Source organism: Dendrobates tinctorius, unplaced genomic scaffold (genome assembly GCF_039654945.1).
Source record: "Dendrobates tinctorius isolate UK_male_01 unplaced genomic scaffold, ASM3965494v1 ptg000192l, whole genome shotgun sequence".
Classification (NCBI taxonomy): Eukaryota; Metazoa; Chordata; class Amphibia; order Anura; family Dendrobatidae; genus Dendrobates; species Dendrobates tinctorius.
In genome coordinates, this window is record NW_027361859.1 from 272,906 (window position 1) to 297,361 (window position 24,456).

Sequence of the window (24,456 nt, forward strand, 5' to 3'; positions counted from 1 at the left end):
GCATTTTTGGACACTCACAATTGCATCAAATCTGCAGCGTAGCACCCCACCAATGTTAGTCAATGGGAATTTGAGAATTGGTGTGCACATGCTGCGGAAAAATACATGCAGATTTCCAGCGTTTTATTTTCTGCAGGTCAATTCTTTTTGCGGATCTGCAGCATTTCTGCACCCATTGACTTCCATTGAGTCACTCAAATCTGCAGCAAAACCGCAGGTTTAAAAAGATCTGCCGTTTTGCTGTGGAGTTTCGTGCGAGAAACGCTGCAGATAGGGAGGAGGATGAGTGTGTGGGTGGAGACTATGTGTGTGCGGTGAATACATACGTGTCTGTCTGTGGGTGTCTGTGTGTGTGTGTGTGTGTGCAGGTCTGTTTGTAGGCAGGCATCATCCGATGGGACTACTAGTCCCATCCGGCTATGTTTGCTACAGTGACAGCATTAGCTGATGATGGGACAGTAGTAGTCCCATCATCCGGCTACTGTGTTGAATTAAAAAAACACACACACATACAGTACATACTCACCATACAGCAAATCCTTAACGCCCTCGATCCCCTGCAAAAACAAAACAAAACACCAACAGTATACTCCCTGTTCCAACGTAATCCATTTAATATCAAGTGTCCCACGACAATCTCCCGTGGAGAGCTGTCACATCGGGAGATGTCACCGCTCTCCAGGGGACGCAATTTTTCCCCTTTTTTTAATTAAACAGATATTGCGTTTAAGGCCGAGGTCACACTTGCGACAAACTTGCACGAGTCTCTCACCTCAATACCTGGCACTGCCGCCGACACTCGGGATCGGAGTGTGCGGCTGCATGTATTTCTATGCGCTCCGGTCCGAGTGCATGCGGCAGTGCCGGGTATTGAGGTGCGAGACTTGTGCAAGTTTCTCGCAAGTGTGACCCTGGCTAACAGATTTTTTCTATCTATAGATAGATATGTCTATAGATAGATATAGACAAAAAAGAGCACAGCAGCACCAGGTTTTCTGTATATTTAGGGTATGTGCACACGTTGTGGATTCCGGTGCAGATTTTTCCGCATCCACAGGTAAAATGACCTGTGTTTTACCTGCTCATTTCCTGCGGATTTTCTGCAGATTTTGTGAGGATTTTGCCTGCGGTTTTACACCTGCGGATTCCTATAATGGAATAGGTGTAAAAAGCTGCGAATTCCGCACAAAGAATTGACATGCTGGGGAAAATAAACCATAGGTTTACATGGTACTGCCAAATCTGCAACGTGTGCACGTACCCTAAACTATTGATTCTGGCTGCCTCCAGCCTGATTTTGCACTCCTCCCATTGACCTGCAGGTGGCTGTAATCAGCTCTACCTGCCCATAAATTGTAGGCTTAGCCTGGGAGTGGACAGGAGTGTCCATAACTGTAGGCTGATAGATAAAGAGAGGCATATACAGTGGAGCAGGACCCATCAGAACCTTCATTTTCATCTATTACTGTAAGTTAAAAAAATTTTGAAAATATTTTTGAGTATTAAAATATAAATTAAATGTTGTTCTGTGTTTTCACATGGCCTAGATTCATGCATAGGGCTGCTGTGCCCTTTTTTGTCTACTGTATATAATACAGGTTGTCAGCTTGCACGTGTTCACATTAGGAGGTGCTGGTCAGATTTCTTTGTATATAGATATACTGTATATCGATAGATAGATTTATCTATTAGTGATGAGCGAACGTGCTCGCCACTACTTGTTACTCGCCCGAGTATCACGGTACTCGTTGTACTCGGCGAGCACCGAGCATTTCCGGTATTATTCAGCGGGAACTCGGGTCTCCACCCAGCTTTTTTGGCTGACTTCAGAGGCCCAATCCTGCGGCAGGGATTGTCTGCCAGGCCATGAAATGCCGCAGCCATCTTTGTGTGGTTGTGCAGTGATTGGCTGGCCGCACAGCATCAACTGTGATATAAGAGACAGGGCACCGCCCTGCTCGGAGCATTCAGCTCCGGACTGAGATAGCGTAGGGAGAGCTGCTGCCGAGATAGGGTCAGAATTAGGGATTTATTAGTCAGTGAGGGGTCTACCATCATAAACTACTCAAATCCAGATAAACAAACAGCCCTTCTAAGGACTAATTCCAGGGTATATAGGTTCCAGTGTTAGGTAGGCAGGGTAGTGTACGTCGCTCTATACACATCAGTGCAAGGCCTGCAGGCTCTGTATGTGTGTATATAGATCATTGCATGCATCAAAAGGGTCCATCCCTTCCTGGTGCTGCTGCTGCTACCTGTAGGATATATTGGCCGTATATACCTAGACCCAGGTGTAAATGGCTTTGAAAATTTTTTTGGCAAGGGCTAATAGAGTTTTTTTTTTATTGCAAATCAATCCAGAGCCCTTTTTCCCCCATTTGCTTATTGACAGTGCAATAAGCAGATCCTTTTCATAGCGCATCATGAAAATCCAGCAATTTTAAAGGGGTCCCAAACATCCCTTTTGAGTGCGCAGAGAAATATTTAATTTTTATGTGGTACGGTTGAGTAGATTTTTTTTTTTGTGTCTTACACAATTTCTTGACACTATTTTGCTGAACCCCCCAAAAAAATACATACTGGCCACGTATTTTACAGTGTGGTATATCTGTACACACCTCATGCATCCATCTGCTAAAAACTTTGGTCTTTTTAGGCCTAAATTTAATTTTATTTTTGCTGTCTGTCACTGTACTTAAATACAGCACTATTTAGCCAAAAATAGGCCACACGTATGTCGTAGTGGTATCTCCATGCCAGCTAATATTTGTGCGTGCTATAAGTTTGGCCAGTTTAGGCCGGTTTTCCTTTTTTTTGGTCCTGGGTGTCACAGCACTTATATATAGCACTAGTTAGCCAAAAAATAAAAATACAGGCCACACATTTTTCGTTGTGGTATCTCCCTAAGAGGCCTCATTTATCATTGCCAAAAATTTGGCCATGTTAGGCCTAGACATTGTGTTTTTTTTTTTTTTTAAGTCTGTTAACGTACTTATTAAATCTGATGAGGCAAAACACATTTTTACCTAAAGTCCAGATAGGTAAAAGTGTGGTTTTCCAGCACACGTATCACATACAAGTTGCCTCCCAAATAACTCTTTTGTAGTGAATGTGTATAATATTGTAGTCCATTTACAATGAGCAAGGCACGTGGCAAGGGATGGGGAAGTGGACGTGATGGTGATGGTGCAGGACGAGGCCGTGGGCAAGCTGAAATTGGCCCACCATAAACATCCACACCTTCTCACTGGACCTTAGTGTCCAAAGTCCTAGGGGACCACGGCAAGACAGCACTATTGAAGCCTGAGCAGTGTGAAAAGGTTGTTGGTTGGATAGCGGATAATACTTCCATTTACTCATCCACCAGCACCCTGTCGTCAAGTCACAGTAGCCGTGAATCTGGACCGCATATTCCTTACCCTGATCCTCCTTCCTCCCACCATGCTGACTGCCCTGAGCCAACTGATCACACACTCGGACACTCCGAAGAGCTGTTCAGTTTTCCATTTGGAGACTTGTGCCTCTCGCCCGGTCAACTTGAAGCGGGGTAAGATGATAATCCATGTAGCGATGCACAAATCTTTGAGCAGTCACGGTCACAAGAGGAGGACAATGATGAGATCCAATTGCCGGAAAATCAGGAGGAGGACCAGGGTGGGAAAGTGGAAGATGAGGTGGTGGATGACCTAGTAACAGACTCAACCTGGCAGGAGGACATGCAGAGCGAGGACAGCAGCACACAGGGAGAGGTAGGCGTCACACCACTTCAGGCAGGAAGAAGCAGTGTTGTGGCTGCAGACAGAAGTTGTAGAACCGTTCCCGGTAACACCAAACTGACAGAAGTTGCCAGTACAACTGTTAGGTCTTCCTGAGTCTGATTATTTTTTTAAAGACTGCAGATAACCTCAAGCAGGCCATTTGCAACATCTGTCACGCCAGCATCAGCAGGGGTAGCAAAACTACCAGCCTTACCACAACCAGCATGATCAGGCACATGGCAGCAAAGCTCCCGACTTTGTGGACACAACCCCATGCTGCAGGAACAGTGTCTGCGGGTGATACCACAGCTTCTTCCAGTGTTGTGCGTGCAAGCCAATCCCCTGTCCAAGGTGCATGCGAAGATGCCTCGTGCCCTGCACCTGCCGTTGCCCACAGTCAAATAGCATCATCATCAAGCACATCCATGTCCTTGTCCCAGCGCAGCCTTCAGTTGTCCATATCCCAGTCATTGGAATGTAAGCGTAAAAATGCAGGTAACGCCCCACAGACCACAGTGCTCAATTCTCATATTTCTCAACTGCTTGTGGTGGAAATGTTGCCTTTTAGGCTAGTGGAGATGGAAACTTTCCGTAACCTGATGGCGGCAGCCATCCTAAGATACTCGGTCCGCAGCTGCCACTATTTCTCCCGCTGTGCCGTCCTGGCATTACACAAGCACGTGTTCCACAACATTACCCATGCCCTCAACAATGCAGTTACAGGGAAGGTATACCTAACCACGGACACGTGGACAAGTGCTTGTGACCAGGGACAGTACATCTCGATGGGTTAACATAGTGGAAGCTGGGACCCAATCAGAGCTTAGGATGCAACACGTTCTCCTGATGCAAAGGTTTGTGGGCCCTACCTCAATCAGGGTTGCCCCCACTGTGTACATCTCCTGCACAACCTCCTCCTCAGCCTCCATGTACAAAATGAGCTCATCAGTCACAAGCTGGAAGCACTGCAGCACTGCCAAATCAAAGCTGCAACAGGCTGTGGTGAAGCTAATTTGCTTAGGTGACAAACCGCACAATGCTGAAGAGTTGTTGACAGCTCTGAAAGAGCAGGCAGATGTGTGGCTGACACCGCTGAATCTCCAGCCAGGCATGGTTGTGTGTGACAATGGCAGAAACCTGATGGCGGCTCTGAGGTGAGGCAAACTGAAACATGTACCATGCCTAGCCCATGTGCTGAGCCTTGCTGTTTAACGTTTTCTAAAACGCTATCCGGAGCTGCCGTATCTGCTGGTTAAAGTACGCTACCTGTGTGCACATTTTAGAAAGTCAGCTACAGCTTCAGCCGCCCTTGCCGTGCTTCAGCAGTGATTGCAGATTCCGGCATACCGAGTGGTGTGTGATGTCCCCATGCATTGGAACTCTACACTGCATATGTTAGAAAGGATTTGTGAGCAGAAGCGGGCAGTTGATGAATACCAGCATCAACAAGGCTGTCGTTTTTCAGGTTCGACTCAAAACATAAGACCTCAGAAGTGGACATGGATGTCAGACATATGTAGCATCCTCCAAAACTTTGAGGAGTCCACCAAGATTGTGAGCGGCGATAACACCATAATTAGCATCACCATGCCACTTTTCTGCATTCTGAAAAGCTCTCTGCTCGCAATGAAAGAGGATGCATTGCACGCGGAGCACGAGGATATGGATCAAGGAACCATTCAAGGTGATTTCACACACCCCAGCCTCATGTCATCCCAACGTGGAGGACACCTTGGTCAGTTGTCCTGTTGGTGAGGACACGGAGGGCTTGCCTGTTACCAGTCTGGCACGCATGGCTGACTTTATGTTGTGCTGCCTTTCCCGTGGCCCTCGTATTGTCAAAATATTGGGTACCAGTCATTACTGGCTAGTGACACTTTTAGACCCACGCTACAAGGATAACTTTCAATCTCTTGCTCCAGAGGCAGACAGGTGTACCAAAATGGTGCAGTACCATAGGGTCATTGTTGCAGAAGTATTAAAAAAAATTCCCATGTCAAAATGCTGGCGGCAGAGATAACAGTTCGTTGGCCAACCAAGCAGGACAGGCGAAACAGACACAAGTCCACTCCAGCAGAGACAGAGGAACATTGGCAAAGTTCTGGGAAAGTTTTCTAAGACCCTCCTGGGTCGCCATCCCAGGGCTGTGGGGTACTCAGTACCAGGCCGGAGTCAGGGGGATGTGTCACAGCAGCGATGACCCGGTCCGTGGCCCTGGGCGCCCAAGTAATGGGGAGATGTAGTTAATGGTAGAATAGTTTGTGACGCCACCCGTGGTGTGTGGCAAATATGGTGTTAGGCCAACGCTGCATACAGATACACTGGGACTGATGGTATGTGCAGCTTAGATGGTAAAGCTCCCCACAGGTGGAGCTGTAGTCCCAGGGCAGAGTAGATGTAGTAATGGCAGGGAGGCGCAGATGGTGTAGGTGCAGGTACCCAGGTGTAGCGGTGCTGGAATAACTGGAGGACACCAGAGTATGCGGTTCCAAAGCTTTACTCACTGTTTGCAGTTCACACAGATGCCTGCCTCCGCACTGTGTCCTTCGGGTCAGGGCCTCAGCCAACCTCCAGATAAGATTGGATTCTCCCCACCAACACTCCGCCAACATGTACCTTCCTGAACGTCTCCTCCAACGCGCCTTGTAGTGTGAAGCACCCCAGTACCATGGTTCCCTGGAGTACCTCTTGTCTCGGATTCCTATGACCCTTACTTGTATGACAGACAGCTGTAGCCTCTATCAGGGACTCCTCACTATGGAGTCCTAGCTCACTATTCAGATGCTGTTGTGTCCCAAGTCTATGATGGGAGTAAGGCATTAGCGGCTAACTACTCCACCGGCGTCTGTTGCTGGATATAAAAGTTCCGATCAACCTCGGGGACCGGGCCCCGGCCTTTGCGCACTGGAAGGGTTATCTCTCTTTCTCAACCTGCTTCCCACCGTCCTTCTGTCTCCTTCGTTCCGAACTGTTCTATGTTTCTTATGGAATCTGTAGTATCAAGTCTATGTCTCTTTCTACTTCTCTTCCTTCCCCGTGCCAGCTGGCCCAGATCACTGGGGCAGCTGCAGCACTCCTTCCTTCATCCCTTCTTCAAGGGATTCTCACTCCTCACTGAGTGAGCGTCCTCCGACTGACTTACTTCAGACTGACCTGTAATCCTACACTTTCCCTCTCTTTTATATCTAACTCCACCCACCTCCTCTGCACCTCTTGTGTTACGAAGCCAGGGACCACAAAGGGCACCCTATGACCTTTCCAGCATAATGCATGGATGGGTCCCTGCTGAACTATCCTGTGTGTGGGGTGCAGGTGTTGGAATGTGGAAGGGAGTTCCCACCTTACCTGGATGGTGGGGTACCACACCTTAGGAGAAGGTGCAGTACCTCTGTGGCGACTGAAGCCTCAGGGGCGCCACATACCCCCCACGTTAAACACAGCACGTCCGTGGGCTGCAAGACAACAAAAGAAACAATACAGGAACACACAAAAGTTTTTAAATGCTGGTTAACAATACTTATCTAATCTTCCTAATGTAGGAGGCACATTTCTTAAACGTTACAAACAGGCTAACTTCCTATCTTAGTCTCAAAAATTTTCTTTAAGTGCAATTCTTAATTCAAAGTGCTATACTCAACACATTTTCTATCAATTATTCGCTTTCTCTTTCTCCCTTTCTACTGGATGCAAGACACTGACCATCTGTACTTGGCCTGTCACCTGTTACTTTATTCAATTCTCACATTCTTTATTCAAGTTTCACATTCTATCTCGAAACTTTTCTAATTCTCTGTATCAAAACATTCTATAAAAGACATTTACTTTGCATAAGACACAACATTATCAAATACTTTATCATAAAACATACAAGAATCTCTGAAAGGTGTTGAATACTGCTCCCAGCCGGGATTTCTTGCAGTGTCCCTTGAGGTAGACATCATTCTTCAAAAAGTGGCCATATGTAAAACATCATCTTCGCAAAGAGTCTATATGTAAACCGTTATCTTCACAAAAGGGGTTGTATATGTAAAACCAAGAGAGAGCACCCAAAGGGGTGCAAACTATGTACAATAAAGTTTTGGACCAATCAGCGCCTATGATCTCCACAGTTCTATTTCAAAACCACACTGCCAATCACAAACTGGGCAACAAGATAAAAAAAAGGTAAAGGCACAACTGGTGCAAATGACCCTCCTGGGTAACGAGATTTGTAGAAATTTTCTTTTTTTTTTCTTATTTACTTTTACTGGTGATCCCCTCCTGGGGTTCTGGAACTGGAACCATCACCATATTCGAGATAGTCATTGACCATTCTTAGATAGTCCTCTTCCTGCGGTGTCAAGCCAGAGATCTTCTTAGGCTGCCGGGTTGGAGTCGACTTTGGGGCAGCTGAAATCCTGGTAGCAGGTACCTTGGCAGCTTGGGTGGTAACTGTTGGTGGAGGAGCATTGAAGGGCTTCTGTGGCAGGTACCTCTCGATGAACTCTGCAGGGATACGTCGTACATTCAGGGCGTACCATCCCCTGAGCCCCTCATGGCGGGTAAAGGTGACATACTCCCCAGGTTGCAGGTTTCTATCAGGGTGTCCTTTGTGCAAGTGAGATTTGACGTCCCTCCGGTTAAAGAAAAAGTCACTTATCCTCTTGGGGTCTGCAATGAATCCAAACCTCCGCTCTTGATTAACATTAAGGACCTGCCCCCATCCTGCGGCATCCTGGGAACCGTAATGCCCAGCACGGGTCCTCTCTTTTCTCTTCAGATCCGGGCCCAGTACAGCCAATCTCTGCTGCTCCCTCTCCCGGTGCTCAGCTGCTTGATGATAGTTCGGCAATGGGCCTCATTTTCTCCCTCCTCCCGGGACCTGCTTTCGCCTGCTGGGGCCTGCGGTACAACCGTTTGGGGTTCCGGTGTCTCCCCCCCTGGGGACTGGCTTCCCGGTCCCAGACCAGGTCTAGCACAACCTGGCCATCCGCTGCAGCGGTGGGGCAACCCCGGGTCTTCTCGAGTGAAGGGACGCCTGACATACCTGAGGTCTCCCGGCGGTGCGGCCACTGCTCCGGTGCAGGTGATGAGGGAGCAGGTGAGGGCTCCGGATCGGCAGGGGTCTCTGCGGGGACCTGCGCAGCCGTGTCAGGTCCAAGCGGGAGCTCCGCTTCCACTCCCAGGTCCTCCGGTAATTTCTCTGGGCAGGTGGTGCTCAGCCGCACGGTCAGGGTGGAGGTGTAGGTCAGCGCCATCCGGGGGCAGTCCGGTATAGCAGCGGGTACCGGGGAACTAGGTACCGCAGGTGGAAGCCCTGCCGATGCGCGGTGCCGTCTCAGCCTCTCCAGCGCTTCCCTTCTCAGCTGCAGACGGGTGGTCAGTTCGGTGATCTCTTCTTGTAGCTGCCGACAAATCATGCCGGCTTCAGGGTTGGAGCCGTCAGCCATGGCGCCAGGGGCCCGCGCTCCGCAGGCCTCCTTCCCTTGCTTCCCAAAATGGCGCTCTGCCGTTCTTCTTCTTGCTCCGCCCTTCTGCTTGCCACTGGCTTCCTCTGCCCCTCCTTCCAGGGGCGGCGTCTTCCAGCACCTCCATACCAAGCCAGTATACGAACCCCTCGGGGGAGGGGTGGGCCATGCATCTGTCACATAGTAATTCAGGCAGGGAAGGCCCAATACTCTTCGCGGTCTTTTCTTAGGACCTCCCATCTCTTCACGCCCTTCTTCTCCGCGCCATCAGCCATTTTTAAGATTCATGTCACACTCTATTAAATTTGGTCTTTGGCACATTTTCAAAAATTGTAAATCCAAGGCACACAGAACCCGATGGCATCGGGTCTCGTCATCCTGTTCGTGACGCCAAAATTGGGTCGCCCTCCCAGGGCTGTGGGGTACTCGGTACCGGGCTGGTGTCAGGGGGATGTGTCACAGCAGCGATTACCCGGTCCGTGGCCCTGGGCGCCCAAGTAATGGGGAGATGTAGTTAATGGTAGAATAGTTTGTGACGCCACCCGTGGTGTTTGGCAAATATGGTGTTAGGCCAACGCTGCATACAGATCCGCTGGGACTGATGGTATGTGCAGCTTATATGGTAAAGCTCCCCACAGGTGGAGCTGTAGTCCCAGGGCAGAGTAGATGTAGTAATGGCGGGGAGGCGCAGATGGTGTAGGGGCAGGTACCCAGGTGTAACGGTGCTGGAATAACTGGAGGACACCGAAGTATGCGGTTCCAAAGCTTTACTCACTGTTTGCAGTTCACACAGATACCTGCTTCCGCACTGTGTCCTTCGGGTCAGGGCCTCAGCCAACCTCCAGATAAGATAGGATTCTCCCTACAACACTCCACCAACATGTACCTTCCTGAATGTCTCCTCCAACGCGCTTTGTAGTGTGAAGCTCCTCAGTACCGTGGTTCCCTGAAGTACCTCTTGTCTCGGGTTCCTATGACCCTTACTTGTATGACAGACAGCTGTAGCCTCTATCGGGGACTCCTCACTAAGGAGTCCTAGCTCACTATTCAGGTGCTGTTGTGTCTCAAGTCTATGATGGGAGTAAGGCGTTAGCGGCTCACTGCTCCACCGGTGTCTGTTGCTGAATATAAAAGTTCCGATCAATCTCGGGGATCGGGCCCTGGCCTTTGCGCTATGGACTGGAAGGGTTATCTCTGCTTCCCACCGTCCTTCTGTCTCCTTCATTCCGAACTGTTCTATCTTTCAGGGACCACAAAAGGCACCCTATGACCTTTCCAGCATAAAGCATGGATGGGTCCCTGCTGAACTATCCTGTGTGTGGGGTGCAGGTGTTGGAATGTGGAAGGGAGTTCCCACCTTACCTGGATGGTGGGGTACCACACCTTAGGAGAAGGTGCAGTACCTCTGTGGCGACTGAAGCCTCAGGGGCGCCACACTCCCATTGCCCATGCACTGTGGCGTGGGGTAATCTCACAAGGAATGCAATGTTTTCTAAGATGCTGAGGAAGTACCTTGCTGACCGTACCAATGTCCTCCGTGATTCATCTGCATCTTTTAATTATTGGTATCCAAGCTGAACACGTGGCATGAGCTGGCTCTCTATGCCTTGGAGGTCCTGGCCTGCCCTGCAGCTAGCATTTTGTCTGAGAGGGTTTTTAGTGCTGCTGGTGGCATTACCACAGATAAGCGCATTCACCTTTCTACGGAAAATGCAGACAGGCTGACTCTTAAAAAAGAAAAAAATGATCAAGAGATGGAATGGGCCTGACTTCTCGACACCACCAAATGATGACAGCGAAGCATAAACTCCAATGTAGTGTTTTTTTGGGAGGTGTATTCCCATGCACCTCTTCACAACCAAACATGGGTATACAATTCCTGATTTTGGCTATTTGTTGTCCTCCTTCTCCTTATCCTCACTGTCCACCACCACTTGAACACCAGGGTGAACGTATCCAGACATGCTCCGGCCACTCTCTGTTTTGGCAAGGGTGTTATGATGCCCGTCACCAAAATACAAAAAATATGTACATCCCCAAGGGCTGTGTCATAATTCTTGGCAGCCCATCCACTCACTGCATAGGCTGTATCTGTTTAGGAGACCCACTGTTTAATAATGGCCATTTAAGAAGATTAATGCTGACTGATGCCCCTGTAAAAATAGGCTCTGTGACTGTGAGTCCCTCCTTCATAAATGAAACAAGATGTGTCTGCTTATGTGTCACACACCACAAGGCCAGCTAGGGTTGTTAAATGTTACAATGACATTTCCCAGTGAATGCATTTGTTTTGGTTGAAAGCAATGTTAAAGTTGAAAAATGCTTCAAAAATACTGCATCTAAACATAGCCCAAGTGGTGGAGGAACATTTTGGTTTGGGGTTATTTATTTTGCCTTATATACAAGTCATTAACCCCTTCACCCCAAGGGTGGTTTGCACGTTCATGACCGAGCCAATTTTTACAATTCTGACCACTGTCCCTTTATGAGGTTATAACTCTGGAACGCTTCAACGGATCTAGGCGATTCTGAGAATGTTTTCTCGTGACATATTGTACTTCACTTTAGTGGTAAAATTTTTTCGCTGTAACTTGCATTTATTTATGAAAAAAACAGAAATATGGCGAAAATTTTTAAAATTTTGCAATTTTCAAACTTTGAATTTTTATGCCCTTAAAACAGAGAAATATGTGACAAAAAATAGTTACTAAATAACATTTCCCACATGTCTACTTTACATCAGCACAATTTGGGAAACAACATTTTTTTTTTGTTAGGAAGTTATAAGGGTTAAAATTTGACCAGCGATTTCTAATTTTTACAACAAAACTAGGGACGGGCTGCACCTCAATGGGGAGGGTGCAGCTGTGCTGGGGGAGAAAATGGCTAGAAGGTTGGAGGAGTGTTTAACCCCTTCACCACCAAGGGTGGTTTGCACGTTCATGACCGGGCCAATTTTTACAATTCTGACCACTGTACCTTTATGAGGTCATAACTCTGGAACGCTTCCATGGATCACGGTGATTCTGACATTGTTTTCTCGTGACATATTGTACTTCATGTTAGTGGTAACATTTCATTCAAATAACTTGCGTTTATTTGTGAGAAAAACGGAAATTTGGCGCAAATTTTGAAAATTTTCCAACTTTGAATTTTTATGCCCTTAAATCACAGAGATACGGCACACAAAAAACTTGATAACTAACATTTCCCACATGTTTACTTTACATCAGCACAATTTTGGAACCAAAATTTTTTTGTTAGGAAGTTATAAGGGTTAAAAGTTGACCAGTGATTTCTCATTTTTACAACACCATTTTATTTTTAGGACCACATCACATTTGAAGCCACTTTGAGGGGTCTATATGATAGAAAATACCCAAAAGTGACACCATTCTAAAAACTGCACCCCTTAAGGTGCTCAAAACCACATTCAAGAAGTTTATTAACCCTTTAGGTGCGTAACAGGAATTTTTTTAAATATTTAAAAAAAAAATGAACATCTAACTTTTTTTCACAAAAAAAATATTTCAGGTTCAATTCTTTTTATTTTACCAAGGGTAACAGGAGAAATTGGACTGCAAAAGTTATTGTACAATTTGTCCTGAGTACGCTGATACCTGATATGTGGGGGGGAACGACTGTTTCGGCGCATGGCAGAGCTCAGAATGGAAGGAACGCCGTTTGACTTTTTCAATGCAAAATTGGCTGGAATTCAGATCGGACGCCATGTCACGTTTGGAGAGTCCCTGATGTACCTAAACAGTGGAAACCCCCTACAAGTGACCCCATTTTGGAAACTAGACCCCCCAAGGAACTTATCTAGATATGTGGTGAGAACTTTCAACCCACAAGGACTTTACAGAAGTTTATAACGTACAGCGGTACAATTAAAAAATCATATTTTTTCCACAAAAATGATCTTTTCACACCAATTTTTATTTTCCCAAGGGTAACAGGACCCTAAAAGTTATTGTGCAATTTGTCCTGAGTACGCTGATACTCCACATGTGGGGGTAAGCCACTATTTGGGCGCATGGCAGAGCTCAGAAGGGAAGCAGCGCCATTTGACGTTTTTGGCTGGAATTGAGATCGGACATCATGTCGCGATTGGAAAACCCCTGATGTACCAAAACAGTGGAAACCCCCCACAAATGACACCATTTTGGAAACTAGACCCCCTAAGGAACTTATCTAGATGTGTGGTGAGCACTTTGAACCCCCCCAGTGCTTCACAGAAGTTTATAACGCCCGGGCGTGAAAATAAAAAATTCGTATTTTTTCCACAAACATGATCTTTTAGTCACCATTTTTTTTATTTTCCCAAGGGTACCAGGAGAAATTGGACCCCAAAAGTTGTTGTTCAATTTGTCCGGAGTATGCTGATACCCCATATGTGGGAGAAAACTACTGTATGGGCACACGTCGGGGCTCGGAAGGGAAGTAGTGACGTTTTGGAATGCAGACTTTGATGGAATGGTCTGCGGGTGTCATGTGCATTTGGAGAGCCCCTGATGTACCTAAACTATTGAAACTCCCCACAAGTGACCCCATTTTGGACACTAGACCCCCCACGGAACTTATCTAGATGTGTGGTGAGCACTTTGAACCCCCAAGTGCTTCACAGAAGTTTATAACGCTCGGACGTGAAAATAAAAAAATCATTTTTTTCCACAAAAATGATATTTTTGCCCCCAACTTTTTTATTTTCCTAAGGGTAACAGGAGAAATTGGACCCCAAAAATTGTTTTGCAATTTGACCTGAGTAGGCTGATACCCTACATGTGGGGGTAAAACACTGTTTGGGCGCATGTCAGAGCTTGGAAGGGAAGGAGCACCATTTGACTTTTTCAACTCAGAATTGGCTGGAATTGAGAACAGATGCAATGTTGCATTTGGAGAGCCCCTGATATGCCCAAACAGTGGAAACCCCCAATTCTAACTCCAACCCGAACCCCAACACACCCCTAACCCTAATCTCAGCCCTAACCCTAACCCTAGCCCTAACCCTAATGGAAAAATGGAAATAAATCCATATTTTATTATTTTTCCCTAACTAAGGGGGTGATAACGGGGGGTTTGATTTACTATTTAGGGCGGTTTTTATATTTAGCAGCTGTCGCACGCTAAAATACGCTTTTTATTGTAAAAATTGTTTTTGCATCACCACATATTGAGAGCTATAATTTTTCCGTATTTTGACCCACTGAGTCATGTGAGGTCTTATTTTTTGCAGGATGAGTTGACGTTTTTATTGGTACCATTTTCGGGCACGTGACATTTTTTGATCGCTTTTTATTCCGATTTTTGGGACGCAGAATGAACTAAAAGCAGCGTTTCATGAATTTCTTTTGGGGGGGTGCGTTAACACCGTTCCGCGTGCGGTAAAATTGATAAAGCGTTTTTATTCTTCGGGTCAGTACGGTTACAGCGATACCTCATTTAGGTAGTTTTTTTATGTTTTGTCGGTTTTATGCAATGAAAACTATTTTATATAAAAAATAATTATTTTTGTATCGCTTTATTCTGCGAGCTATAACTTTTTACTTTTTCGCTGATGATGCTGTGTGGCGGCTCGTTTTTTGCGGAACAAGATGACGTTTTCAGCGGTACCATGGATATTTATATGCGTCTTTTTGATCGCGCGTTATTACACTTTTTGTTTGGCGGTATGATAATAAATCATTATTTTTTGCTTCGTTTTTTATTTTTATTCTTTAAGGGGTTAACTAATGGGACAGTTTTATAGGGCGGGTCGTTACGGACGTGGAGATACCTAATAAGTGTACTTTTATTGTTTTTGTTTTTTTTTTTTATTTCCAAAAAATGGATTTATTTGGGGGAATATTTTTTTTATTTTTTTTAACTTTATTAAATAGTCCCAGGTGGGACATCACTGTCCTGTGACAGATCGCTGATCTGTCACATCACAGATCACTGTGACAGATCAGCAATCTGTCACAGGCAGTGCAGAAGGCTTCCTCATGCCTGCGCTTTGCCACAGGAATGGCGTATAGCAAATGTGGTGCCAATATTCAAAAAGGGGACAAAAACTGAACTTGGAAATTATAGGCCAGTAAGTTTAACCTCAACTGTGGGTAAAATCCTGGAGGGTTTTCTAAGAGATACTATACTGGAGTATCTGCAGACCAATAACCTCATGACCCAATTTCAACATGGGTTTACAAGGGACCGTTCCTGTCAGACTAATCTGATAAGCTTTTATGAAGAGGTAAGTTCCAGACTGGATCAAGGGAATGCAGTGGACGTGGTGTATATGGACTTTTCAAAAGCTTTTGATACAGTGCCACACAAAAGGTTGATACATAAAATGAGAACAATGGGGATGGGGAAAATATGTGTAGGTGGGTTAAGAGCTGGCTCAGGGATAGGAAACAAAGGGTGGTTATTAATGGAGCACACTCGGACTGGGTCACGGTTAGCAGTGGGGTACCACAGGGGTCAGTATTGTGCCCGCTTCTTTTTAACATATTTATTAATGACCTTGTAAGGGGCATAGAGAGTAGTATTTCAATATTTGCAGATGACACTAAACTCTGCAGGGTAATCAATTCAGAGGAGGACAATATATATTTATATTACAGGAGGATTTATGTCAACTAGAAGCTTGGGCTGATAAATGGCAAATGAGCTTTAATGGGGATAAATATAAGGTCATGCACTTGGGTAGAACGAACAAGATGTATAATTATGTGCTTAATTGTAAAACACTGGGCAAAACTATCTCTGAAAAAGACCTGGGTGTATGGGTGGACGACAAACTCACATTTAGTGGCCAGTGTCAGGCAGCTGCTGCAAAGGCAAATAAAATAATGGGATGCATTAAAAGAGGCATAGATGCTCATGAGAACATAATTTTACCTCTATATAAGTCACTAATGCGACCACACTTAGAATACTGTGTACAGTTCTGGTCTCCGGTGTATAAGAAGGATGTAGCTGAACTGGAGCAGGTGCAGAGAAGAGCGACCAAGGTTATTAGGGAACTGAGGGGTCTGCAATACCAAGACAGGTTATTACACTTGGGGTTATTTAGTTTGGAGAATTGAAGGCTTAGGGGTGATCTTATTACAATGTATAAATATATGCGGGGACAATACAAAGACCTTTCTAATGATCTTTTTACTCTTAGACCTGTGACGGGGACAAGGGGGCATCCTCTGCATCTGGAGGAAAGAAGGTTTAAGCATACTAACAGACGCGGATTCTTTACTGTAAGAGCAGTGAGACTATGGAACTCTCTGCCATATGATGTTGTAATGAGTGATTCCCTACTAAAATTTAAGAAGGGACTGGATGCCTTTCTTGAAAAGTATAATATTACAGGGTATATACACTAGTTTCCTTAGTGTTGCGTTGATCCAGGGAGCTAGTCTGATTGCCGTATGTGGAGTCGGGAAGGAATTTTTTTCCCCAATGTGAAGCTTACTGTTTGCCACATGGGTTTTTTTTGCCTTCCTCTGGATCAACATGTTAGGGCAAGTTAGGATAGGATATGGGTTGAACTAGATGGACTTAAAGTCTCCCTTCAACCTTAATTACTATATGTAAAACTTACAAAACCATTTTTTTTTAGGGACCACCTCACATTTGAAGTCACTTTGAGGGGTCTAAATGGCAGAAAATACCCAAAAGTGACACCATTCTAAAAACTGCACCCCTGAAGCTACTGAAACTACATTCAAGAAGATTATTAACCCTTCAGGTGCTTCACAGGAGCAGAAGCAACATGGAAGGAAAAAATGAACATTTAACTTTTTAGTCACAAAAATATTTTAGCAACAATTTTTTTTATTTTCCCAAGGGTAACAGGAGAAATTGGACCCCAAAAGTTGTTGTCCAATTTGTCCTGAGTACGCTGATACCCAATATGTGGGGGGGGATCCACTGTTTGGGCACATGACAGGGCTCAGAAGGGAAGTAGCCCCGTTTGGCTTTTTCAAACTAAAATTGGCTGGAATTGAGATCGGACGCCATGTCGCGTTTGCCGAGCGTCTGATGTGCCTAAACAGTGGAAACCCCCCCACAAGTGACCCCATTTTGGAAACTAGACCCCCCTAAGGAACTTATCTAGATGTGTGGTGAGCACTTTGAACCCCCAAGTGTATCACTAAAGATTATAATGCCCGGCGTGAAAATATAAAATCCTGTTTTGTTCCCACATAAATGATCATTTAGTCCCCAATTTTTAATTTTCCCAAGAGTAACAGGAGAAATTGGACCCGAAAAGTCGTTGTCCAATTTGCCCTGTTTGTCCAGAGTACCCTGATACCCCACATGTGGGAGAAAACTACTGTTTGGGCACACGTTAGGGCTCGAAAGGGAAGTAATGATGTTTTGGAAAGCAGACTTTGATGGAATGGTCTGCGGGCGTCATGTTCCATTTGCAGAGCCCTTGATGTTCCTAAACAGTAGAAACCCCCCATATGTGACCCCATTTTGGAAACTAGACCCCCTAAGGAACTTATCTAGATGTGTGGTGAGCACTTTGAACCCCCAAGTGTTTCACTAAAGATTATAATGCCCGGGCGTGAAAATATAAAATCCTGTCTTGTTCCAACATAAATGATCATTTTGTCCCCAATTTTTAATTTTCCCAAGAGTAACAGGAGAAATTGGACCCCAAAAGTCATTGTCCAATTTGTCCTGGGTACTCTGGTACCCCACATGTGGGAAAAAACTGTTTAGGCACACGTCGGGGCTCGAAAGGGAAGTAGTGTTGTTTTGGAATGCAGACTTTGACGGTCTGCTGACGTCATGTTCCGTTTGCAGAGCCCCTGATGTGCCTAAACAGGAAAAAAAACCACATGCGACATCATTTTGGATACTAGACCCCCAAAGAACAAATCTAGATGTGCCCCCAACTAATCTAATGTAAATTAGTAGTGCATGGAGGTGTGGTACAATTTGAAGCAATCCTTCATACACAGGCCAGGTTTTTCAGGGCAGGTGTCGCATTGATAGGTGGTGTCCCTGCGTATTCCTTTTTTGTAACACACTCGACACCTTTTTTGCAGCTTACCTTTTCTTGGGGTTGGTGGGACCACCCCCCGGAAAATGCTGACCTGGGACAATACGAGCACCTTCAGTTCCAGAAGTACTGGGGCCCGCTCCTTCCTGAGCGCCAAATATCAGGGCCTTAACCACTACCTCCTGGAACTGAAGGTACGACGTATCGCTGGGGCATGCACATTGTGACAGCAGGAATGCGTTGAGCATTGCCATTTGGACGATGTGCTCGGCCAGCTTTCTATACCACACCTTGGCCTTCCTCAATGCATTGTACGGTTGGAGGAGTTGATCGGAGAGATCAACGCCCCCCATGTTTTTGTTGTACCCCACTACACATGTCGGTTTGCGGACCTGTGTAGAGGTACCCCGTACAGTGCAGAGGGTACTGCCATCACCGTGTATGGTGGTCAAGAGATGGACATCTCTCTTGTCCTTGTACTTGACCACCAGCAGGTTGTCGCTACATTGGACTCTGCTCTCACCTTTTCGGAGCATTTGCCCAAGTAGCGTCTTTGGGAGGCCTCTCTGATTTTTGCGGACAGTACCGCAAGCTGCTGTACGTCGCTCAGAGAGGGATTTGTAGAGTGGGATGCTGGTATAAAAGTTATCAGTGTTAAGGTGATAACCTTTATCCAGCAGTGGGTGCACCAAATCCCACACAATTTTCCCACTCACTCCCAGGAAAGGAGGACACTCAGGGGGTTCAATCCGGGTGTCCTTCCCTTCGTAAACTCTAAACTTGTGGATGAACCCTGAGGTACTCTCACACAACTTATAGAGTTTGATTCCGTACCTGGCCCTCTTACTGAGCAGGTATTGACGGAATCGCAGCCTTCCCTTGAAGTGAACCAAGGACTCATCCACGCAGATGTCCCTTTGGGGCACGTACACTTCAGCAAACTTTTTGTTGAAGTGTTCAATGACCGGCCGAATTTTGAAAAGATGGTCAAAGTTGGGGTCATCTCGTGCGGGACACTGTGCATTATCAGTATAATACAGAAACTTGTGGATGGCCTCAAAACGCGTCCGGGCCATGACCATTCGGAACACTGGAGTGTTGTATAAAATATCAACACTCCAATATTGCCGAATTTCCGGCTTCTTCAGTATCCCCATATGGAGGACCAGGCCCCAAAACTGCGTCATTTCAACTGAGACCAGTTTGAAAATGTTGAACGCGGGTTTTGCTCCAAAAATTGACGAGCGTACAAATTAATTTGCTCCACCATGAGGTTAACAAAATCCTCAGAGAAAAAAACTTTGAAAAAGTCAATTTCTGTGAGGCCGGTGGTGTCAAACTTGATTCCGGATTCTGCCACAAAATCAGGAATCAGTGGCTCGTAATTTTCGGGGGGGCGAGGTCAATACGGGGAGCACTGGGTCAGCTGCGGGCATGGTGGGTGCTGCCTCACCTTCTGTCCTGGAGCGTCTGCGTGGCGGTTCCGCAGGACCCGAGGAGGAAGATGAGGAGGGGGAAGAGGAAGAAGAAGAGGATGAAGAATCCGAAAAATAAAAGTCGGATCGTCATCCAAATCGCTATCAGTGTCGGAGGCAAGTATAGCATATGCCTCCTCCACTGAATAGCGCTGTTGGGCTGAATTTGATTACATTTTTGTGTAAATATGGTGCTTGGGTGTACACTTTATTGAAAACTGTATGTGTACGTGAGGGGGGGGAGTGATTGGTGTAAACTTTCTGTAAAGAAAAAGCTGTGGAAAAAAGTCTAAAACAGCAGGCCCTAGCTGATAAGTGTCACTTATCAAAACTAGGCTGCTGGATGTGCGCACGGGGTGGCGCAAGGGGGGGGGGTGGAAAAAAAAAAAAGGAAAACGGCAGGTACAAACTCTGATAAGTGAACTGTGTCACTTATCCAAGTTTTGCAGCTGCAGGATGTGTGTACGGAGGTGGCGCAAAGGGGACTAAGGAAAAAAAGCGAGCACGAGTGTTGATCGGTGAACGGCGTCACCGATCAACGCTCGCCGGCTGCGCACGGAGGTGGCGCAAAAGTGGGGTGGAGGGGGATAAAAATAGGGGGAAGGGGGATGGGGGATTAGGTTGGGGGGATGATGATAGAAGGGGGGTGAAGATAGATTGGGTAGGGGATCAGAGATCAGGAACACTTACGGTTGGCGGTTTTTTCTTTCTTTTCTGCAGGGATTGTGATGCTACAAGCTGTGGCACCACAATTCCCAGCACAGGAGCTCTTGCTGTGTCCGACCTCTCTGCAGGAATCCTCAGCTAGAGTGAGGACCCCTGCAGACAGGTCAGACAGGTCAGGGGCAGGTCACAGAGCGGTCACATCGCTGCTGTGACCTGTCATTGGTGGGATCGAATGATTACATCGATCCACCAATCCCTGATCTGCCTGGTGACCATGGCAACTGCCTAGAATCAGAGCTCACAGCTCCGATTACTAGGCAGGTCATGCCCAGGTCACCAGCAGGGCACAGAGCGGTCACATGGTGACCGCAGCTGTGCCCTGTGGTTGGCGTGATCGCCGATCTAATCGATCGCGCCAGCCAGCTCCTGCTGGGCCTGCATCAGGCTCCAGCCTAGGATCGGTGCTAATATAGCACCGATCCGGGCCGGTACTGGCAGGGCACAGTGGCTATATAGCGCCGCTGTGCACTGCGATTTGGCGCGATCGATTAGATCGGCGATCGCGCCAATCCATGTGCTTTTTGCCGATGCCTGGCATTGCCAGGCACCGGCTCTAGGATCGAGTACATCGGTACTCGATCCCAGCCTAGGACATCATTGTTTCAGCCAAGCTGATTGGCTGAAACAATGAGAAATGCTGCGATTGGCTGTTCAGAATTGAACAGCCAATCACAGCACTCTGGATGCCGGGGGGGCGGGATCGCAGCCCAGGATGCCGACGCCATCTTCTGTAAGGTGACATGGCGTCAGAATTTTAATGCGATCACCGCGACTTAAGTCGCGGTATCGCATTAAAGGGCCCGACGTATTTTCCCGTCCACGGTCATACGGGCCCGGGTACCGTGGACGGGATAGTACGTCGGATTCAGGAAGGGGTTAACTTGGAAAGAATGTACCTTATATTTCCCAGCAAAATCTGTTTTGGTATGTTTTTTGGTGCACCGGTAAAAATGGCATGAACCTCTGACAACATTGTTTACAGCTGTGATCAGGGATGCTTCCAGGGGCGATCCCCATGATGTCCCCGTGTCATTTGAGCAGTGTTTCCATCATTTTCTGATGTTTTTAGACCTTAAAAGGACCCCGGGGGGATCGCAATCAAAATGCTCGGGTCTCCCATAGACTTGCATTGGGCTTGTTGTTCTGGCGGAGTACCCGAGTATTCCAATTGGTCGACCCGAGCAGCGAGCACCCGAGCATTTTACTGCTCGCCCATCACTAATATCTATAGAGATTCACTTCTATTAGTTTTGTGTGTGTAAACATTACTTTAGAACATGGTGTGTGATGATATTATGGTCTTCAATGGAGCATGTAAGAGAAGAGGTTGGACAAAGAAATGACATCACAATTCTCTTTTTTGTTGGTAAATTATTTATCTTACAAATCCTCATGGAAAAATGCATGAAAATCTGCATAAAAAACGCGCGGATTTCTAACTGCGTTTTCTGCCAAGAGAGGAAGAATTTGAGCAGAAAATTCCACAGGCAAATCTGTAACGTGTGCACATAGCCTAACAGTGTTTTATGTGTGTTTTTTCCAGAAGAAGCCTATAGAGAAACAAAGCACCAAAACCGCAGAGTTCAGCAGCGTCTTCAGACCTCAGAGAGCGGAGATTTCATGGAATCACGTCCACGTTGCTTGGACATTTAGACCGTGTTCACATGTAGCGTAAATGTTGCGTATCTTCTGCTGCTGTTTTTACATGAATGTTCTGCTGTGTCTGACTGTCCAAGCAGAGTGGCTGTGATTCCATGAAAACTGCGCCGCTATTAGACTCCAGCAGACAGTATCCTCCATTATGTAACAGTCAGTATTTCTCTATAGTCTTGTCTCCTCCTGGTTACAGCTGTTCTTCCTTTCCCTTTTCTTTCCTTGCCTTTCCCATTCCTTCTCTCCCCTCCTACCTCCTATATGTTTTATATATAAGGGATCTTATCTGTGTCCCGTAACCCTTTCCCTGCCTGTCTGGACAGACCAAGCTTTTTCATTTTCCTTCTATCCCTGTAATTTGTAATGTTTCTCTTTTCTCCATGTCCCTTAATAAACCATATTTTTCCTTCCCGATTCTCCGTCTATTTTGCCTATGTCTTTTATCCCTTTAAATTTCTTTTTTTTGCTTTTATTTTGTCCTTGTTTGCTTCTATATTAGTCCATGTTCACATGTTGCGTTTTTGATGCAATTTTTTTCTGCAGGAAAAACCTGCTCTCTCGGCAGTAAGAAACTTGCTTCAAAAAATCCCGGTTTTGCTTAGTTTTTGTTGCGTTGTTGTCGGGGTACATTTGTCTCTTGTTCATGCTGATAAAGTTTAGTGCATAAAAAAATCAGATTCAAGTTCATCAGGTTTTGGCACCAAAAATGCAGCAAAACTGATACCTGCGATTTTTCAGCATTTTTTTCAGCGTTTTTCGCTCCCCTATTGCTTTTAATGGCTGAAAAATGCAGAAAAAATGCTGAAATAAGTGACATGCTGCATTCTGCAGAAACCAAGGTATTGTACAAAATACTGAGGAGAAAAACCCGAGCTGTGTGCAGGAGATCGCGGGAACCTCAGAGACTTTACAGGTGAAACACAGGGAAACATTTGTATTAAATAACGCTCCTCATTGTGATCCCACTGTGATGTCAGCCCCCGTCCTCCATGTACAAGGGGGAAACTGATGGAACTATAAAGTCTTCATTCCCCTAATGTCTGCCCTGTTCTGTCTTCTCAGGTCACCTGATGAATACATGACAAAATATTATGAATACATTCTGCAGAAGGCGTCCATTACATTATACAGCGTTGTTTTTGCTCTCGGGATTATCGGTAATGGATTAGTCATCTGGATTGCCGGATTCAGGATGAAGAACACAATCAGTGCCGTGTGGTTCCTCCACCTGGCCATCGCCGACTTCCTGTGCTGCTCATCTCTCCCCCTGAGAATTGCTGAGTGGGCTGCACTTTTCTCTGATGACCTCCCAGATTTTGCTTATTGTATAGTGAACATCTTTCTGTTTAATGTGAACATGAGCGCCAGTGTTCTCCTCCTGACGGCCATGAGCATTGACCGCTGGGTGTCCGTCATGTGGCCATTCTGGGCCAAAGTTCATAGATCTCGTAGCCTGGTGAGAATCAGTGCAGCGATCATCTGGGGGCTGAGCGTCACTGTGGCCGGTGCGGTGTATTATGTGTATAGATACCATGTAGGTTCTCTAGCTGAATGGTGTGTATTATATTATTATCACATATCTCCTTATAACCGAGAGTTAGATCAGACCATGCAGTGGATCAGATTGGTTATAATGTGTGTGATCCCGTTTCTCATCATCGTCACCTCTTATGTCACCATTTTCTACAAACTTAGAAAAAGTAAGAGATCCCAGAGATCTCAGAGATCCTCCAGGATCATCACCGCTGTTATATCGTGTTTCTTCATCTGCTGGTTTCCATATTACATCTGGCTAAAAATGTTCTGGCTTTATGGAGACTACATAATATCCTATACAGTACACACTATCACTACCAGCCTGGCTTGTCTGAACAGTTGCCTGAATCCAATCATTTATGTGTTTCTGACAGCGGATTTCCAACACGGTTTCCTCAGATCCATCCCCTCCCGGCTAGAAAGAGCCTTAGGTGACCCTCCTAATGACCTGTGCGGGGAGCGAGGAGATGCAGGAGACACTCGCCCTACTGATGTGTAATGTATAATCCTGGGATCTCCTCTATGTGACACCTCTTAACCCCTTGGAGACTGGGCATTTTTCCAGTTTCTTTCCTTTTTCTGCCCAAATACCATAAAGCATTATTTCCCCATGAAGGACGGATTTTTGCAGGATGAAATGTAATTATGAAAGTCTCCCTTCATGTTACCACATAATGTGCTGAAGAATGGGGAGAAAATAATCCCAAGTGAAGTGAAACAGTGAAAAACAAATTGTAATTCCACCATAATAATAAAGTGACCCAGTAGATCACATCAATTAACCCCTTCACCACCTTGGGAGTTTTCATATTTAATGTTCCTTTTTTTTGCTCCCCTTCTTCCCAGAGCCATAACGTTGTTATTTTTCT

At 46.0% G+C, this 24,456-nt stretch overlaps 1 protein-coding gene across 1 annotated transcript; it reads left to right on the forward strand.

Moving 5' to 3' along the window:
• Positions 1-1,393: 1,393 nt before the first annotated feature.
• On the forward strand, positions 1,394-24,161 carry LOC141055882 (N-formyl peptide receptor 3-like). Its single transcript, XM_073552593.1, has 2 exons — positions 1,394-1,467; positions 23,114-24,161. Exon 2 carries the CDS (start codon positions 23,130-23,132, stop codon positions 24,084-24,086), a length of 957 nt encoding a protein of 318 aa, XP_073408694.1. The 5' UTR covers positions 1,394-1,467; positions 23,114-23,129; the 3' UTR covers positions 24,087-24,161.
• The last annotated feature ends 295 nt before the right edge of the window (positions 24,162-24,456 follow it).

What these genes read in the sequence shown, in the direction of transcription:
- LOC141055882 (XM_073552593.1), top strand. Translation starts at nt 23,130, where the DNA reads ATGACAAAATATTATGAATACATTCTGCAGAAGGCGTCCATTACATTA.